Raw genomic sequence first — 17,995 nt, 5'->3', positions numbered from 1 at the left:
TGCCTGTAACCAGTTTATTTTATCACCCCCTTTTACAGAGGTGAAATGGCTGGATTAAAGCCACTTGGTAAGTCAGATTCAAGACTAGAACCCAGGTCTCCTGTCTTCCAACCCACTGGGGTGTTCGCACTATGCCCTTAAAGTAATCTTTTGCTTCAACTTACCTTTGGGACTAGCTGAGCCCTGTGGATTCCATCTCGTTCATCCAGCAAGTGTTAGAGGTGTTTCATGGATCATGCCCTAGGTTGTGGGGGTTAAAGGTGGGTAACAGTCCCTGCTGTCAGTGAGTCATGAGAGTGCGGGGTGGAGTGTCTCTGCCAGAGGGGTGATGCAGGGGGACTAAAACTGGCCCCTCCCACCTTCCCCATTGCTCCTGTCCTAGTTTAGGTTTTTTTTTTTTTTATACCTCTACTCTGGACAGTTATTATAGCTGCTGCAGCCTTTTTATAAACCAGAATGCCAGTTTATTAAATTATGATGAGAAATACCTGCTAAAGCATAAGGATTTGCTCGGGTCAGCCCAGCCATGGCACCCACCTTCGGTTGTGCGGGCTCCCCGCCAGCCTCTGCCTCACCTCTCTGGTCCCTTTCCCTGCTGTCCCTCTCTGTCCCCACAGCACACCTTCCATCAAGACCTGTCCTTGCTTTGTACCCCGTAGTGCTGTTCAGGGCCAGAATAAAGATACAGCTCTTCAGCACGATGTTTGAAGCAGTCTCCTGTCTTTCCCAAAGCACCTTCCTGTCTGACTTTGCCTGCCCAGCCCTGGGCACCTGCATCTTCTGTTCCTTCCACCTGGACCGTCTCCCTAGCTGCATCCTTGCCTCCTTCCTACACGTGGTTCGAGGCCCACCGTAAATGCCACGTCATTCCCCAACTCTCCTAAAAGCATCTTACTGCTGCCCTTTGACCTTCCTGTGCCATTTGTGCATTTCTGTGGTGTTGATCCACAGGAACCTTTATCTTTGTGGCTGTCTTATTTCCCCAACAAGGTGTAAGCTTCTCGAGGGTGCGCCTTACTTGTTCCCTTGTTCCTGACAAATTGGGAAATGCTTTGAGCGGAGGCCTGGCTGAGGCCTCCTCTGGGTGGGTGAGATTTCACTGGTGAGTTAGTTACCTGTGTCTCTAAGATATTGTGAGTGGCCAGGCGGGGTCAGGATCCCACGGGCCAGGCCCTGTGCTAGGACTGCGGCCATCAGGAGATGGTTACCACAGGCACAAGGCCCAGGACAAGGCCAGGAGCCGGGCTCAGTCATTGGACAAGGAGAAAAAGCCTGTGTGTTGGCCCAAGGCTACCCCCGGACATCCTCAGGGGTGTAATAGAAACCCACTGTTAGTCCCAGGTGCGGCCAGAGGAGAGTATAGATAAGTCAGTGCTCCGTAAATGCTTCAATACATGTTTTCAACCATCTCCAACAGTTTCAGGGGCTTTTTAAAAAAATATAACCATAATGCCATTATCACACAAACAAAAGCAACAACTCCTTAACCCATCCAATATCCAGTCCATAGTCAAATTTCCCTGATATCAGAACTCTCTCTTCGTAGGTGGCTTGTTGAGTCAGGGTCCTGGCAGGGCTCCCACACTGTGCCTGGTGTTAGGGCTCCCAGTGTAACAGTTACCCCCCTCTTCGTTTCACCCCTTCCCCAACGAACGAGCTGGGCCCCTTGTCCTTGAGAACATCCCACACTGTGGACCCCGCTGAAGGGTCCCTGATGATCCCTTCACCCCGATTCTCCAGCCCGCAAACACGAGGTCTGGAAGGCCTGTTTCCAGGCCCCACCTCCCGGCAGGAGTCCTGTCTGGGGGCGGCTGACTGCTGCCTGGCCTCACCGTCTGCATTTCACCTCCAGTGAGACCAGATTAAGCAACGGGTTCTGGGTTGTTAGCCCGACCCAGGCCTTGTGAAGTTCTCCATCACCCTTTCTCCTCATGGTTTTGGTACCCATTGGTGATGATTACACTGGTTCTGCCTTTGCTTCTGCATCTGTCAGGAATCTGGCATAAGGAAGAGCTTTACCTTTCAACTATTTGGTCTCTCTTCATAGAGGTGGCCGGCCGGAATAGCAGGAATGACAACATTTTGCCATTATTAGTGACGACTTTCAAATGATGTCTAGCCGGTGTGGCTCAGTGGTTGAGCATTGACCCATGCATCAAGAGGTCACCAGTTTGATTCCTAGTCAGGGTGTATGCCCAGGTTGTGGGCCTGATCCCAAAGAGAGGGGCATGCAGGAGGTGGCCAATCGATGTTCTCTCATCGATGTTTTTATCTCTCTCTCCTTCTCACTTCCTCTCTCTCTAAAATCAATAAAGAAAAACAAAAAACAAACAAACAAAAAACAACAACAACAAAAAAACCCCAAAACAAGACAAATGAAAAACACACACTCTATCCCAGGACAGTGTGCACGACACCAGTCATTTACGTGGCAAGGAGTTTCCTGCCAAAGCAGAGATGGTGGGGCCTCCTGAGCCTGGGGAAGGGGCACAGGGTGGCAGGTCTCTGAAGGCTGCAGGTCTTTTGAGGGCAAATGATTTAATCTATACAACACCACTCGAAATGGCCAGTGGCTGGCCTGGGCTGGAAATCTGGGGCAGACAATGTTGTAGACAGAGATTTTGGTGTTTTCTCGTATAGTTTTTCCCAACTCCCACTATTTTTAAATTAATTTATTTATTTTTAAATCCTCACCCAAGGACATTTTTCTGTTTATCATCATCAGATAGAGTGGGAGGGAGGGGCGGGGAGGGGGAGTGAGAGAGAGAAAAACATCAATGTGAGAGAGACACATCGACTGGTTGCCTCCTGTATGACCCCGACCAGGGCCAGGGACAAACCGCAACCGAGGTATGTGCCCTTGATTGGAATCAAACCTGCGACTCTGGTTCTAACTACTGAGCCAAACTCGCCAGGGCCACCCACTTAAAAAAAAATGTTTTCATTGATTTTTTAGAGATAGAAACATTGATGTGAGAGAAACATTGAACAGCTGCCTCCTGCATGCCCCCCACCAGAGATCGAGCCCCCAACCTGGATGTGAGCCCTGACCGGGGATCGAACTGGGACCTCTCAGTCATGGGATGAGGCTCAACCCACTGAACCACACTGGTTGGGCCCAACACCTGCTCTTTGAGTCTCTGTCTTCACCTCTGGAATTGTGAAGCCCTCCTTTGTACTCTCTGGGGAAGCTAGATGTGGAGAGGATTTCTTGTCTCCTTCAAGTTGGTTCCTCACTTCCTCTTCTCACAGCACAATTGTCTTTCCTAAGGGCCTGTTGGCTTTTGCCTCCGGGTGGAGTTCATTCTGCATTTGTCAGCTTTGCGGCCCTCATCCCAGCACGTAGCTGTTCACTAGCCTGAGGCATGGCCAGTGTCCCAGCAGGCCTGGGCTGCAGCCACAGCCAGAGAAGAGGAACTGTAGGCCTGGTGGGTTGCAACTGTAGCCAGTGAGGCTCAGGCGGGGACCAACCTGGGAAAGTTGGAGATTGTGGTGTTGGGGTCATCATCAAAACAAGCCCCCGTTAGCAGGTACACTTGGCTGTTTTTGTTTCTTTGGAGCCACCTTTATTGGCATGCAGGGTGTGCGAGGGTCAGGCTGAGCGCTCTAGCGTAACGCTGGGGAGTCTCGGGGCCTCTGGCCAGCTTCTTGCTCATCGTCAGGCCCTCCCGGGCCCCTGAGTGGAATCTGGGAGCACTGCCTGTCCTCTGCCCTGAGACCCCAGCCCGCGTGCTGTGCTCTGAAGCAGGAAGGCAAAGACCACCCTTCTGCTGCCTTTGTGCCTTCCCTACTCTAGAGCAGGTGTTCTTAGCCCTCTTCATGCCATGGACTTCTCAGAACAAGATTTCCAAATACATACGGTTCCAAGTACATCAGTGATGTTGAAGCACATTTATCAGTCTATCAGAACGTTTGCTAAAATAACATGGGCTTTATTATTACTGTGTTAAATAATGTGATCCAGTGGTGGACCGATAACTCTAAAGTTCAAAGTTTAAAGTTGTGGCATCGGTAACATCTGTAACGTGATATGAAAGTGCCTGGTTTCTCCTGGTGACACAGTGAGAGGCACTGCTACTCCATACCGCTGCTGCAGAAAGTCGTAATTTGAAGAAATGCTAAATTTCAGTTAGAGATGAGGGGAAATAAAGATGTACTTTTTCTCTCATCTAAAACATGCCCCTGGCTCTGGAGAAATAAGGAGCGACTTTAGATTCCTGGGTTGGGCAGAGACATCGGGGTTTCTGGACCCTCCGTGTGTGTGTCTGTGTGTGGTACTTGCAGAAGGAGGCAGTCTAATCCAGTGATCAGGGTCGGGGCTCTGGAGAGAGGGAGCCCGAGTTCAAATCCCTACTCTCCTCCTTACTGAAAATAAGAATGTGACTGAACCCAGTGGACTTCTCTGTGCTCCTGTGTCTGCATCTGCAGAAACGTGAACTGACGCTTGTGTGCATTTCCCGTGTGCTGGGCCCTGTTCTCAAGTGCTCCACACACAATCCACTCACTCCATTGCCCTGGTAGGTGTGGAAACTGAGGCACAGAGAGATTAGGTGACCTGCCCAAGATCACAAAGCCGTAAGTGATGGGGCCGGGGTTTCAACCAGGCAGCCTGGCTCCAAAGTCTATGCTGGTGGCCACTCGGGGTCAGCCGCCACACGCACCTCACAGAGCTGTTAAAAGGATTAGTGGGGTGCCGTTTGGTGTGTGGAGTGTGTAGTTTCATGCCTGGCACACAACAGGTGCTAAATGAGAGGGGAAGTTGATAATGCTGAGAAAACTAGTGGCCTAGTGATGGGCTAGAGTGGGATCAACAGCCACCTTCAGTCACGACTTGGGGCACTTCCCAAAGCCTCTCTCTGGGAAATTAATGAGAATCTTAGCTCAGAGGTTGGGGTGAGGTCCCCTTTGGGAACTGTGCCCTTGAAGCCAGGCTGTGGGAGCCTGGGGAAGGTATTGTGGCTGGGCAGGGGCACTTTAAGAGCTTAGCCGTAGTCAGCCCTCAGGGATTCTGGACCCTGATGCTGTTGGGGAGGCTGCTCTCAGACAAAGTTTTAATGGCCTGGGGACAGGACAAAACCCCGAGGTTTCCTCAGTGACCTCTCCGGGCTCTATCCTCTCAAGATTGTGCCAATCCTTTGAGTGGGTTTCTTGTCTTCATACTCCATCTCTGTGCCTCTCTGGGGGCCTGTGATGTATGTCCAGTCCTTTAACAGCCTCTGCCCTGTCAAGATGTCTGCAGGCCCTAGTGTTTGCATTCAGCTCGATGAAAAATGCTTCACCTTCAGGGCTAAGGTCACGGCATCTTCATGTTCAAGTTTGGACTCCTTGACTTATGAGCTGTGTGACCTTGGGCAAGTCACAGACCTTCTCTGTAAGTTAGTTTCCTCATCCACAGAATAGGAAAAAGGGACCCTGTCTCCTGGACTGTGTGGATAGAGAGGGGTGCGGAGCACACAGTAGGGCTAGTCTGCTGATTCTCTCGCCCCATCGCGTCTCCCTCTGCTCAGGAGTGGGCCTCTGGCCCATCTGCACCCACGGGGTCAGATCTGCATTGTAACCAGACCCAGGGACCCTCTAGTACTTTGCAGTTTGAGAAGCGCTGACGGATGTCTCTCCCGCTGACCAGGCTTTGCGTGAGTCGTCCTCTGGGCAGCCCGGATGGCCGGTATCCCCACTGGATGGCTGGGGAAATGGAGGCTGAGGGAAGTAGCCCGGTGGGTGCGGGTTACACACCAGTAAGTGGTGCGCCCAGATGTGCACTCAGGGTACAGCGCCAGCTCAGAGCCACCATGCTGTGCTGCCACATGCACCCAGGTGAGAGCTCTGAGCGGGTGGGCAGTGAATAGCTGAGAGCGTGTAACATCTCCAGGCTTGCCTACCAGGCTGTTTCTTCACTTGGGCTGTGTGCCTGGAGAGGTGCTTGGACAGCTCTCCAGGGTGCACAGTTTAGCTGGGGAGATCCCAGGCACCTGAGAAGGACAGTATCAGGTGGTCAGTGCAGAGTGTGGCCAGATCTGGTTGTAGAGTGAGTTTGGTTCAGAATATGTGTGCCTGGTCAGAAAGAGAAGGGTTGGTCCTGGCCGGTTTGGCTCAGTGGTTAGAGCGTCTGCCTGCGGTCCGGAGAGACCCGGGTTCGGTTCCCGCTAAGGGCATGTACTTCGGTTGCAGTTTGTCCCCGGCCCTGGTTGGTCGTGCGGGTGGCAGCCACTAGATGTTTCCCTCTCTCTCTCTTCCTCTCTCTCCCTCCCCCCACTCTATCTGTACAAAAAATGGAAAAATGTCCTCGGGTGAGGATAAAAAAAATAAAAATAAAAAAGAGAAGGGTTGGACTGGGCCAGGATGGTGGCAGCTGAGAGAACTTCCTAGAGGAGGTGGGACTTGAACTGGGCCACCAGACCCTGTTGTCTCATTCCCCAAGGCAGCCTAAGGGATGAGATTCTCAGAGCCTGTGTGCTCTGGGGTCTGCTGTGTGTGGGCTCTGCAGAGAGAAAGTCTCCATCATTTCACTGAGGGATCGGCAGCCCACGCTGGCAGTGTTCAGGGCTTCCTGGCCTCAGGTGGGCCGTGGGCCGCAGTGCCTGGCAGGCCCGGGGTCTGTTGGGAGGAGGGATGTGGCCTTCATCCGGGAGCTGTTGTTTGCGGTGCCATCTCAGCCGGTAAGGGTCACACCCCTGGGGGAATGCCTGCTGTGGTCGAGTCTGGGGCGCCGAGGTGCCAGGCAGAGTCCAGTTCAGGACTGGCCTGGCGGGCAGAGGGCAGTAGGGCAGATTAGTAGGGAGATAGCTGGGTGACAGTGGCTGGAGGTCTAAAGGCAGGCCCTGGACATTCTCAACCTCATTCTGCTCTGAATGGGAGAGTTTCAGAAAATGGGGGAAGTCTTTCTTTTCCCTCCTGGCCTCCCTGAAAAGCAGGTCCAGAGAGAACTCCAAATTCCCTGGGGAAGAGCAAGAGAAGCAGCGGCGATCTTACAGAGGAGAGGGTTGGGAAGGGCGTGGGATAAGGATCCTGAGCCTCCCCCTGGGTTAGTGAGACACCCTCCTTTCATTAGAGGAGCTGGGAGGGACGAATGAGCAGCCCATTCTGTGGCTCAGGCAACCGAGGAGATAAGACAGCAACAGGCGTTTTCTTGTCTCTTATTACGACAGTAATATATGCTCCTTATACAAAATTCCAAGAGGACAAAAATAGACCATGTTGGAAGTGACAGTTCCCTGCAACCTCACTTTCCCAAGATGACCATGGCTAATGCTGTGGTGTGTGGAATGATCGGTGGGGCTGAGGGCCCCTGACCTTTATGCCCCAGCAAAGGATGTCTGTGCTTGCCGGTTCCGGCTACTGGGCTGGGGCTTGGGGGCTGGAGGCCATACACTTCTCTTTTGCCCATCTCCCAGGATCTTCCTGCCCTAAGTAGGACCTCTGCCAGGTTTGGGGAAAGTGACCAGGGCTTGGCCTTTAAAGTCTCCATATGGTGCCGAGTGTTGGTAGTGAGGACCTGATGCTATTCTAATTCCTGATGTACAGACCTGTCTCCCCTCTTTGGAAGCCTTCAGAGTCTCCTTTTTATCCTGGTGTTGTGAAAGCAAACAGCGATACCTGTTGGCTGGGTCTTTCTTTGTTCATTGTGGTGCATACTTGTGGGCTCTTCTTTTTTAAAATGTTTTCTTTAAAAATTTTTTTATTATTAATTTGTTAGAGAGGAAGGGAGAGAGCGATAGAAACATCAAGGTGAGAAAGAAGCATCAATCAGCTGCCTCCTGCACGCCCCCTACCAGGGATTGAGCCCGCGACCCGGGCCTATACCCTGACTGAGAATCAAACTAGGACCTCTCAGTCCATAGGACGATGCTCAATCCACTGAGTCACACTGGCCGGGCTGTGGGCCCTTCTGTGCTGCTGTTGATGTCTTTCAGTTATGGAAAACTTTCCTCATTGTTTCTCTTTATCTCATTGTTTCATCCTCTTTGTGTTCTTTGCATGTACTCTGCCTTTTTTTCTTAGTTAATAAGATTTGTTTCAGAACAGTTTTATGTGTACAGAAAAAGGAGTGGAAAGTGCAGAGAGCTCCCTGTTTGTATTCCTTAAATCCCCCAGTTTCCTCCCTTAACATCTTGCATTAGTGTGCTACATTTATTACCACTGAGGAGCCAATATTGATACATTGTTATTCATTGGAGCCTGTAGTTCACATTAGGGTTCACTCTTCGTGTTTTATATTCTATGGGTTACAACAAATGTGCAATGACATGTATCTGTTGTTATAGTATCATACAGAATAGTTTCATTGCCCTAAAATACCCTGTGAATTGTTGATTTTCGGGTTTCTCAGCTTTTGTCTTATTTTGTGGATGGGAGGGTTGACTCCCCAGCCCCTCACACCTGGGAGCTGACTCTGCTGGCGTTGGACTCGCCATTGGCTTGGTGGTGCACTTCCTTGGATAAACCTCTAATAATCGCCTCATCTTTGTCCTACATTCTGGAGATTTCCCTCAGTTTATCTTGGAACATATCCTTTGGATTTTTATTTCAGCTCTTAAGTGCCAAGAGGTGACACATTCTGGGCGCTAGTGTGAGAAAGGGGCCATTTCCACTTTCTCCTGTTTCCAGCTGTACCTGCCTCCCTCATTTAGATTTGGAGTCTCTGCGTCCAGAACCTCTCTGGTTCAGTCTCTCTGCAGAGTCTCTCCACTCACATCTGTGGAGGTGGGCAGGGGTGTGACCTGGGTGCGTGGGGTGGGGACGGGGACCTTTGGAGGTGTCTGGGTGCTCCACACGGATGCTCTGTGGTGTGGCCAGCCAGCCAGAGTCGGCTCGGTCAGCCCTTCCTTCTTGGGCCTTGCCCTGGGAGTCTGAGTGGTTGGCAAGAAGGATTTGGGAAGCAGAGGAAGGAAGAGCTCTGTGCACACCCTGCCCTGGTCACGTGTGTTAGGGGGTCTCTCTGGGAGTGTGTAGTGGGAAGAACACGGACTTTGGGGTGATGAAAACCTGGCTCCGTGTCTCCCCTCCCCGGAGTCCTGGCTGTTTGTTCTTGGGTGAGTGACTACCTCTGAGCCTCGGCCTCCTAACCTGTGAAATTAGGGTAGTGTCTGTGAGCTCGTGGGCTTGATGTAAGGTGTAAGTAGGGGTGAGCTCATGGGCTTGATGTAAGGTGTAAGTAGGGGTGAGCTCATGGGCTTGATGTAAGGTGTAAGTAGGGGTGAGCTCGTGGGCTTGATGTAAGGTGTAAGTAGGGGTGAGCTCGTGGGCTTGATGTAAGGTGTAAGTAGGGGTGAGCTCGTGGGCTTGGTGTAAGGTGTGAGTAGGTGTGAGTGAGAGGAGAAGCCCTGCACTTCATTGTAACACACAGTCGATGCTCATCAGATAGGCACGCCTTCCATCCCTGGGCCTCTTGCTGAAGGCCCCTTTGTGGCATCTTGTCTGCTCCATCCTGCAGAGCTGTTCCTGATGGGGCTTGGCGTGAGTCAGTGAGTGGGGGAGGTGTGTGTACATGCACCAGTATTCCTGTGTTCCTGGCCCAGGGCCTCTGGGTGAGCTGTTCTTTCCTGGGCTCGTTGGTGGTTCAGAGCAGAGCTTTGGCTGGGACTGGCCAGGGGAGATGATGTAAACAGGGAAAAATGTGGGCAGGTCTGTCTGGAATGGGACTGGAGATGTAAGAGTCCTTCCCAGACCCAGTCTCACCACTCTGGGCCTCAGAGATTCAGCTGTAGGGGGGATGGGGCGGAGGGGAGGTCTCTGAGCTGCAGGGAAGATGCTGGCCTGGTAATTACCCCGGCCCTGCCTAGTAGCCCCAGAGCTTCCCCTACCCAGGATGTGGTTCTCTCCATCTTGGAAAAGTTTTGGATAGTTTCTCAGCCATGTTTGTGTCCCAGAAGGCAGGGTCTGTGTGTCAGGGCAGGAGTCTGTGGTAAGAGGCTGTCATGGCTCCCAAAGCCAGGAGAGGCCCTGCGAGGTGATGGGCACTGGTGGAGCCCGGGCTCCCTGTGTCTGTGACCAGAGCTCTGCCCCCCCTCCCCCAATCACAGGTGGTACCAGCTACACTCCAAGCCAGGCAAGAAGGAGAAGGAACGTGGGGAGATCCAAGTCACCATCCAGTTCACTCGTAACAACTTGAGCGCCAGCATGTTTGACCTGTCCATGAAGGACAAGCCGCGTTCCCCCTTTAGCAAGATCAAGGACAAGATGAAGGGCAAGAAGAAGTATGACCTGGAATCCGCCTCTGCCATCCTCCCAAGCAGTGCCCTAGAGGACCCAGAGCTGGGCAGCCTGGGCAAGATGGGCAAAGCCAAAGGCTTTTTCCTCCGCAGCAAGCTGCGCAAGTCGTCCCTGACCCAGTCCAACACCTCGCTGGGCTCAGACAGCACCTTGTCCTCAGCCAGTGGGAGCCTGGCCTACCAGGGCCCCGGCGCCGAGCTCCTCACCCGGTCCCCAAGCCGCAGCAGCTGGCTGTCCACCGAAGGGGGTGAGCGAGGGGCTGCACCTGCTGGGGAGGGTGGCGGAGGTCGGGCTGTCCCTCCAGGCAGCAGGGGAGGCCCGGGGCCAGGAAGCAGGGCTTCTCTTCCCTCTGCTAACCCCGCGTGTGCTTTCTTTTCAGGCAGGGACTCTGTGCAGTCCCCCAAGTTGTTTACCCACAAAAGGACCCACAGCGATGAGGCCAGCCAGATGCGAACAGCTCCTCCCCGGGCCCTCCTCGACCTTCAGGGCCACCTGGACCCGGCCACCCGCTCTTCTCTCTGTGTCAATGGGAGCCACATTTACAGTGAGGAGCCCCAGGGCCTCTTGAGGCACCGCAGCTCCATCTCGGGCCCGTTTCCACCCTGCAGCTCCCTACACAGTGTTTCTTCTCGGCCCTCCGAGGAGGGGCCTCGGTCTGCAGATGACTCCTGGGGCAGAGGCGGCCGCAGAGCCAGCAGCTCAGAGGCAGTGCCCGGACAGGGGGAGCTGAGCACTCAGGCCAAAGCGCTGGCCCCTGAGGCCGGCCACTCTGGAGAGGAGGAGGGGGCCCGGCTCCCCGAGGGGAAGCCAGTACAGGTCGCCACACCCATGGTGGCCTCCTCTGAGCCTGTGGCGGAGAAGGAGGGAGCCCGGAAGGAGGAGCGGAAGCCCCGGATGGGCCTCTTCCACCATCACCACCAGGGGCTGAGTTGGAGCGAGTTGGGGCGCCGTGGCTCTCTGGGGGAGAAGGGGGGTCCCCCTCTGGGGGCCTCCCCACATCATTCATCCAGTGGGGAGGAAAAGGTCAAGAGTAGCTGGTTTGGCTTGAGGGAAGCCAAGGAGCCAACTCAGAAACCCAGGTACGTTCTTGGCAAAACCAGCTTTGCCCCTCGGGGAGGAGGCTGGAGTGTTTGCAGCCTGGCTCGGGGGCTGGGAGGATGGAGCCGATGATGTGGCCCTTGGGCAGGCTGCTGGGCTCTGGCTTTGCATGGTTGAGTGGGACTGTCCCTAAGCCAAGGTTCTTGGTCTGCACTTGGAGGCAGGTGAGTCTCAAGGGCACAGTGCTCTGAGGGCCCAGTGGATTGAGTACAGCCCTTCACTGGTGGGCCTTGCTTCATGAGTGGGCACTCCACCCCCTGAGGGAGGGGGAGGAAAAGGAGAAAAACAAGAAGGTCATTCGTTTGAATTTTTGTTTCTTAACTCTGGCCCCAAGGCAAGGAAGCCTTGGCAGATAGCGAGGTAGGGACTGGTACTACTCCTCAGACTCCCCTGGGAGGGAAGTCAAGTAATTGGTGCCTCCCCCATCCCCCCGTACACCCACCTCCAACTGAAGCCCTGACATGGCAAGAGGCTGTGGGCAGCTCCCCTGAAACCTGTAACCTACCCTCTGCCCTTGGAGACCCTCGGCTCGACCCTCTGGGTCTCGTGGTCTTGAGGCATGGCAAGCGCTGCTATTGGCTGCTTTGTTTTGAGTGTGCTCAATCCCACGCAGAAGAGGCTGCAGAGCCCTTTAGCTCGGGCCCTGGATGGAGCTCCTAAGAGGGTTCTGATACCAATGAGGATTATGCACCCAGTTCCCATGTGTGTGGGGGGTTCCCCATGCATCCAAGGAATTCTCTGACACCAGCTGGGTGTCCTGCAATTCAGCTCAATTCTGACACTGTTTACTCAGAGACAGCATCAGATTCCACAGGTAAAGGGCGTCCAACAGGACAGACCACCCCTCCCTCACCCCCCCAGATGCCAGGCCAAAGTCGGTGCTCTGACTGACCGGCTGGACCTGGGAGGCTCCAGCAGCTCCCTCCTTGGGTTTGATTAACTTGCTAGAGCGGCTCACAGAACTCAGAGAAACATTTTACTTATTAGGTCATGGGTTTGTTATAAAAGGCTGTAACTCACTCCGGAACAGCCCGATGGAAGCGATGCACAGGGCATGGCGTGGGGAAAGGGCTCAGGGCTCCCATGCCTCTCAGCGTCAGCCTCCCCCGATTTCCCCGAGCTCACCAGCCTGGAAGCTCTCCCAGTCCTTTTGGGTTTTTGTGGAGGCTTCATTACATGGATGTGAGTGATTCCATCATTGACTATTGGTGATTGGTTCGACCTCCAGCCCCTCCCCACAAAAAATCTGGGGCTGGGACTGAAAGTTTATGGTTGGTTCCCTTGGCAACCAGCCCTCATCCCACTAGGTGCTTTCCAAAAGTCACCTCATTAACCTAAACCCAGTTGTGGTGAAAGGGGTTTATTATGAATAACTTATTGCACCTTTATGACTCTGAAGTGTTTTCAGGAACTGAGGACAAGACCAAATAGTATAACAAAAGATCCTCCCATTGCTGTTATCACTCAGGAAATTTCAAGAGTTTTGGGAGCTGTGATTCAGGAACTGTGGATGAAGACCACATATATATGAGAAATACATTTCTTATAAGTCACAGTATCGCAGCCCCTGACCACCACTCTAGTCCCTTTGCCTTTTTCTGACTCAGAGCCTTCAAAAGCTGCTGAATTGTCCAACAGGGCCCAGGGTGCGGCTCCAGGCCTAGGCCATAGGTGCATGTATTCGCCATTCTCGAAGGCTTGAGGCTGGTCCTGGACAGGAGCACCTGTGGCCACCTTAATCAGCGTGGCAAGCCTGCCCCTCCCCTTCCATGGATGTAGGGTGGGAAGGCTGGGCACAGTGGTGAGGGGTCAAGTGATAGGCTGGAGGGAAGGTCCCTAAACCTCTTCCCAGCAGAGGGAGAAGACTCCTGAAGTCCTGGTTCTTCTCTTTCCTTGTGAAATGCTGAGTGTGCCGAGAGGAATGGGGAGAGAAATTTAGGGCCTTTCTCTGTTTGGGCCCTGGCCAGCTGGTAGCCTCACAGACAGGCGTGTGGGGTGCATTAGCCTCAGTGATGCTACGCTTTGCTTCCCCTGCTTAGTACATCACCCTTGGTCCCTGCTGCCCTGCCCCTACCCAGCAGAACCCAGAGAACTGCTAGCCACCTGCAGCCTAGGGGAGGACCAGGAGGAAAGGGATGGGCCTTTCTCAGATGCCCAGGCTAAGCCTAGTGGCCCTGTGACAACTCAGAGATCTTTGTAGGTGGAGGAAGAGAGGGAGGTGGCAGAAGACCTAGACAGGGCATTTGCTGGGAGCAGCTAGGAGCCCGCGTCAGAGGGGCACAGACCATGGGCTTAGTGCTGTCATCTGTGGGGTGTCTCTTGGCCTTTTCTGGGGTCCGACAGATGCTGGGGATACCTCTCTATGAGGGTCATCTCTAGGTGCTTGCCCAGGCTTTGGGCTTAGACCCCCGCAGGCCATGACTTTGATGTTGGGGTTGTCACTGCTGCTTAAAGCCTCTGTTTTCCTTCACTTGTTTCTCTGTGTCTCCTAATGGCCTTTGAGAGTCCAGAGAAGTTGGGTCACTGATGGACATAAGGAAGCTGATGTTTATTCCTCTCGGATTTGAATTCTCAGCTGGTTGGAGTGCGCCCTCCTAGGGCCCATTTGCAGGGCAGGCTGGTCTGTGGCCTTGCAGCCAGGCAGGTGGGAGGGGCTTTTCCTTATGTAAAGTGGCTTGGCCGGGAGAGGCAGGAAACCTGGCCACTGAGCTCCATCAGCATCACCCTGGCCAGTGTGCCTTGAGGAGTTGGGGAGTCTGGCCTGGAAAAAAATGACTCTTGGGGCTCACCCAGAAGGCTCGCCTAGGGCTTTTGAGGAGAGTAGGAGAGGTGATCTGACTCACTTCAGGAAGCTGTAGGTTAGACACCCAGGACTGGACTGACTGAATGTAGCTTCAGGATCCCCAGTGGGGACACAGGGAGCCTGTTCACAGGCCCAGAACTTTGGGGGTGCCTCTGCCCTGGGGCTGCAATTGCAGACTGCTGGGTGTTCCTCACTAGGAAGGGCAGCGGCGCCCTCTAGTGCTCCCAAGTGGCACTGATGCCCCATGGAGAGGCGGGAAGCCGTGTGTGTTGGGCGCCTAGTTTCCAGAATAAAGCAGCTGCTGTTGGAGAAAGCAGCGACTGGAAGAGGGGAACAAGGGTGTGAAGGGCTGAGAAGATAGTCCTCCTGTTCTTCCTAACCTGGCCCCTTGTTTGCTAGGTCCCGTGGCTGTTACACTAAGTCCCTACCAGTGTGTGTGAGAGTGTGTGTGTGTGTGTCGGGGAGTTGGTCATGGAGACCAAGCTCCCACTTGGCCACTGGACAAATCCCCACTCACCAGTCCTGCTGTGAGCCATTCATTTTGAGCAGTGGTGCAGGCTGCTCAGTGTGTGTGTAGAATGGTCAAGACCATGGATGTTAACCCTGCCCGTTCCAGAGCAATTTGTTTTTGTGTCTGTCCCTCCCTTTCTAATCCTTTTAGAGTAACCAGGGCAGGTTACTGTGTCCCTTGCCCTCCTCTCATCACACTGACTTTAGAGCTTTGTGCACAGTAGGGGAGCAGGTGGTGAACACAGACATTGTTTTAACTGGGGTAAGTGGTCCAGTACACAGGCAAGTGCACTGAAGCCTTTCACGACCTCTGCGCCACCAGCCCCTCCCCAGGGGTGTGGACAAAGTCCCCAGTGGCCTGGAGTGTGCCCTGGCGGCTGGAAGAGCTTGAATTCTCGGCGGAGTGAATGAATAACTATGCTGCGTGCCCAGGGACTTAGTGTGGTCATACATCCTGCCGGTGCCTGTTTTCCTGGCACAGCTAATAGTGTCTTGTTACCACATTTAAAATGTTGTGGTTTGGGAGAGAAATTACATGTTTCCCCTACTTACAGCTCACAAGGCCCCACTGTGTCACCACATTGACAGATGATGGGAGAGGATGTGTCCAGTCTCCTGCCTCTCAGGCAGATGACAGGGGATCATGCCCTAGGAGAGAGGGTTGAAGGGCACGCTGGCTGGGGGTGGTTATGCCTCAGAGGCTGGCTTTGGCCTTTTGGGGACCTGCCTGGTGGAGAGCTTTTGCAGATCCACATGCCCTCTCTGGGATCAGTGCATGGGAGTAAAAGGACACAGAGCTCATCTTGGCCGGAGGAGGAGTTTCCACCAGTGAATTCTGGTCTCCGCCTACAGAGGTGGCTCAGTGGTACAGTGAGTGGCCCAGTGACAGTGCTTAAGAAGAGGGAGGCTATTGGAATGAATGGATGATTCCTGCAGTAAATAGCAGGTCTAACCAATCATTTGAAGGTTCCTACAGGCCCCAAAGTTTTATTTCCATAGCTTGAAAGGGCAGAGCCATTTGGATTTCCGATCCCCCCCCCCCCCCGACTCTTGGTCCTAAAAGAGATGAATCAGCATATGTTGAAACCTCCACTGCTTGGCAGGGGCGTGGCACTGGACTAGGCTGGCAGGGTGGGTTTTAGTGACAGGTGTTTGGCGGTTCTCAGAGCATAACCTGCAAAGATGACAACATGTGGGAACGTATCTCTGATCTGTGCCAGGTGGAATGGTAGGGGATATTTTAAAGTGAGAACCTTCAGAATGTGCATCTCATGGAGCAGGGGTGAGGGAGGCCTGGGGGAGGGGTTTGTTGCTGGGTAGGAGGGATGGACAGGATGTTCTTAGAGGGAGCCTGTCCAGCTGTGGGGAGCCTGCTGGGCCTGGCACCTGGACTCCCTTACTCCAGGGAAAGCTCTTTGCTGGTTCCATACCAATGGGTTTGTGTGCACCTCTGGGGAGCCAGTGGGGGTTGCCAGCCTAGCCTGGGGCTCCAGCCTACTCCTCTGCCATTCTGCTGCCCTACAGTTCTGACTGCCAACCAGGTTGCTGCAAAACTGCAAGGGTGGGTGGGGCCAGGCCAGGGCTGAGCTTGGTGCTATTTAATACTGGTGGAGTTCTCCTCCCCCCAGGCCCCTCTGGCCAATTGTCATAATGGAGACTGGGGAAGCGGTGGCTCAGAGCACCCCAGCTTTGTTTCTGGGGGCTGCAGCCTGCTGGCAGGGTTGGCTATATCTGATGTGGGTGCTCCAGTGGGGGGCACCCTAGGGTAGAGTCTTGACCCATGTAGTGGTGCTTCGTTACTCTCCTTGGTCCCTCAGGTAGCTGGGTGTGCCTTGGCCCTGGGCATGTTTGATATGAAGGGAGAGTTTGCAGTGGTGGGCACTCTGGGCCTAGGACTATCCCTGTTTCTCTCATGTGTGGCCATAGAGGCGGAGTGGTGCTGGGAAGTCCAGGTAGGGTGGGAACAGGTGGGACTTTTTCCTCCTCTCACTCCATCTCTAGGTGGTAGCATGGGACTGGGAATCTGTGCTTGGATGGGGAGTTATTGCAGGGTAAAAACAGGGCCAGGAGAATCTCTGGAAGTTGGATTCTTTTATTTATTTATTTATTTAGTCTTTACCTGAGGACATTGTTTTTGCATTTATCTTCAGACAGAGCGGGAGGGAGAGAGGGGGGAAGAGAGAGGGAGAGAAACATCGATGTGAGAGAGACACATCTACTGGTTGCCACCCACACGACCCCAACCGGGGCCGGGGACAAACTGCAACCGAGGTACGTGCCCTTAGTGGGAACCGAACCCAGGACTCTCTGGTCTGCGGGCTGACGCTCTAACCGCTGAGCCAGACTGGCCAGGGCTGGAAGCTGGATTCTTAAGAGAAACCCAGGGGGTGGGGACCTGGATGTGCCCTGTCTGTGAGGCTGGGTTCACAGACTTGCAGACTGTAGGGAAGCCCACCTGTGCTGCTGGTTGAACGGAGTCCTTCCCATATCCTGTCCCTGGTGTTTGTGGACAAGCTGGCCCTACCTCTGCCCAGCTCTGTGTGGGGCCTGCTCTGTCCTGGGCCCTGGTTCTCAGAAGAATCCTGGTAAGCTCCAGACTTCTTGGCCTCTTTCGCTAAATGCTCCTCTATTCCAACCTGCAGTCCTCATGGACTGATGGGGGAAGCCCGACTTCTGCCAGCTCACGCCCCCCCCCCCCCAGGATTTCCCTATAGGAAGAAGCAGCTTGAGTGGAGAAGATGGAGGTGTAGGAGCTCCCCAGGATGCTTCCACTTGGGCAGGGGTCAAGGAATTGGGGTCTTGGGGCTTGGAGTGGGGGCTGGGGGACAGGGCTCAGTTAATAGGTGAGACCACAGAAATCTGGGTCTGACTTGTGGGCTCAACTGCAAGGCAGCCGCAAACCACAGTCAAACTGCTGCAGATTGGGGTGTTGGATCCTGTACTGTCTTTCTGGCCTTCTGTCTGTGCCTGGGAGTATCCTGGCGAAACTGAGAGCTCTCGTTTCAGAGGCTGCTTTCGAGGCTGGCCCGTGGGTGCCATTTGTGCAGGGCACCGTCTCCCTGGAGCCGGTCCCTGCGGATGCCTGGCAGTAGATGTCCTCGGCAGTGGCTCACTGTCCTCCGTGGACAGTTAGTACTGACACCTTGTCCTGCCTAATGACACCCGATAACCACTGCCTGTTTCTGCAAGGAATCAGTCATGTCTCCTTTAGTGTTGGCTCTGTCCAGCCAGATATCTAGGCTGGCCTTTCTCTGGTCCCTGTCCCCTCCAAGCCAGTCCTTGAAGGGATGTAAGGCACGTTCTGATTGGTTCATCAGGCATAATTCTGGTGTTGAGTAGAATCTTCAGCATGGGATAGTGGAAAGAACTCTTGGT

At 53.9% G+C, this 17,995-nt stretch overlaps 1 protein-coding gene across 2 annotated transcripts in view; it reads left to right on the top strand.

Moving 5' to 3' along the window:
* RAB11FIP5 (RAB11 family interacting protein 5) overlaps positions 1-17,995 on the top strand; it is a 34,174-nt gene that overhangs the window by 9,515 nt on the left and 6,664 nt on the right. For both annotated transcript variants that reach the window (XM_036262859.1, XM_036262858.1), the window contains exons 2-3: positions 10,020-10,456; positions 10,589-11,288. In XM_036262859.1, coding sequence (XP_036118752.1) covers positions 10,020-10,456; positions 10,589-11,288 — 1,137 coding nt within the window. The remainder of the gene's footprint in view (positions 1-10,019; positions 10,457-10,588; positions 11,289-17,995) is intronic.

This window comes from Molossus molossus, unplaced genomic scaffold, assembly GCF_014108415.1.
Source record: "Molossus molossus isolate mMolMol1 unplaced genomic scaffold, mMolMol1.p scaffold_m16_p_15, whole genome shotgun sequence".
NCBI lineage: Eukaryota > Metazoa > Chordata > Mammalia > Chiroptera > Molossidae > Molossus > Molossus molossus.
The sequence above is the reverse complement of the archived record's forward strand: the minus strand, read 5'-3'. Positions and strand labels throughout refer to the sequence as shown.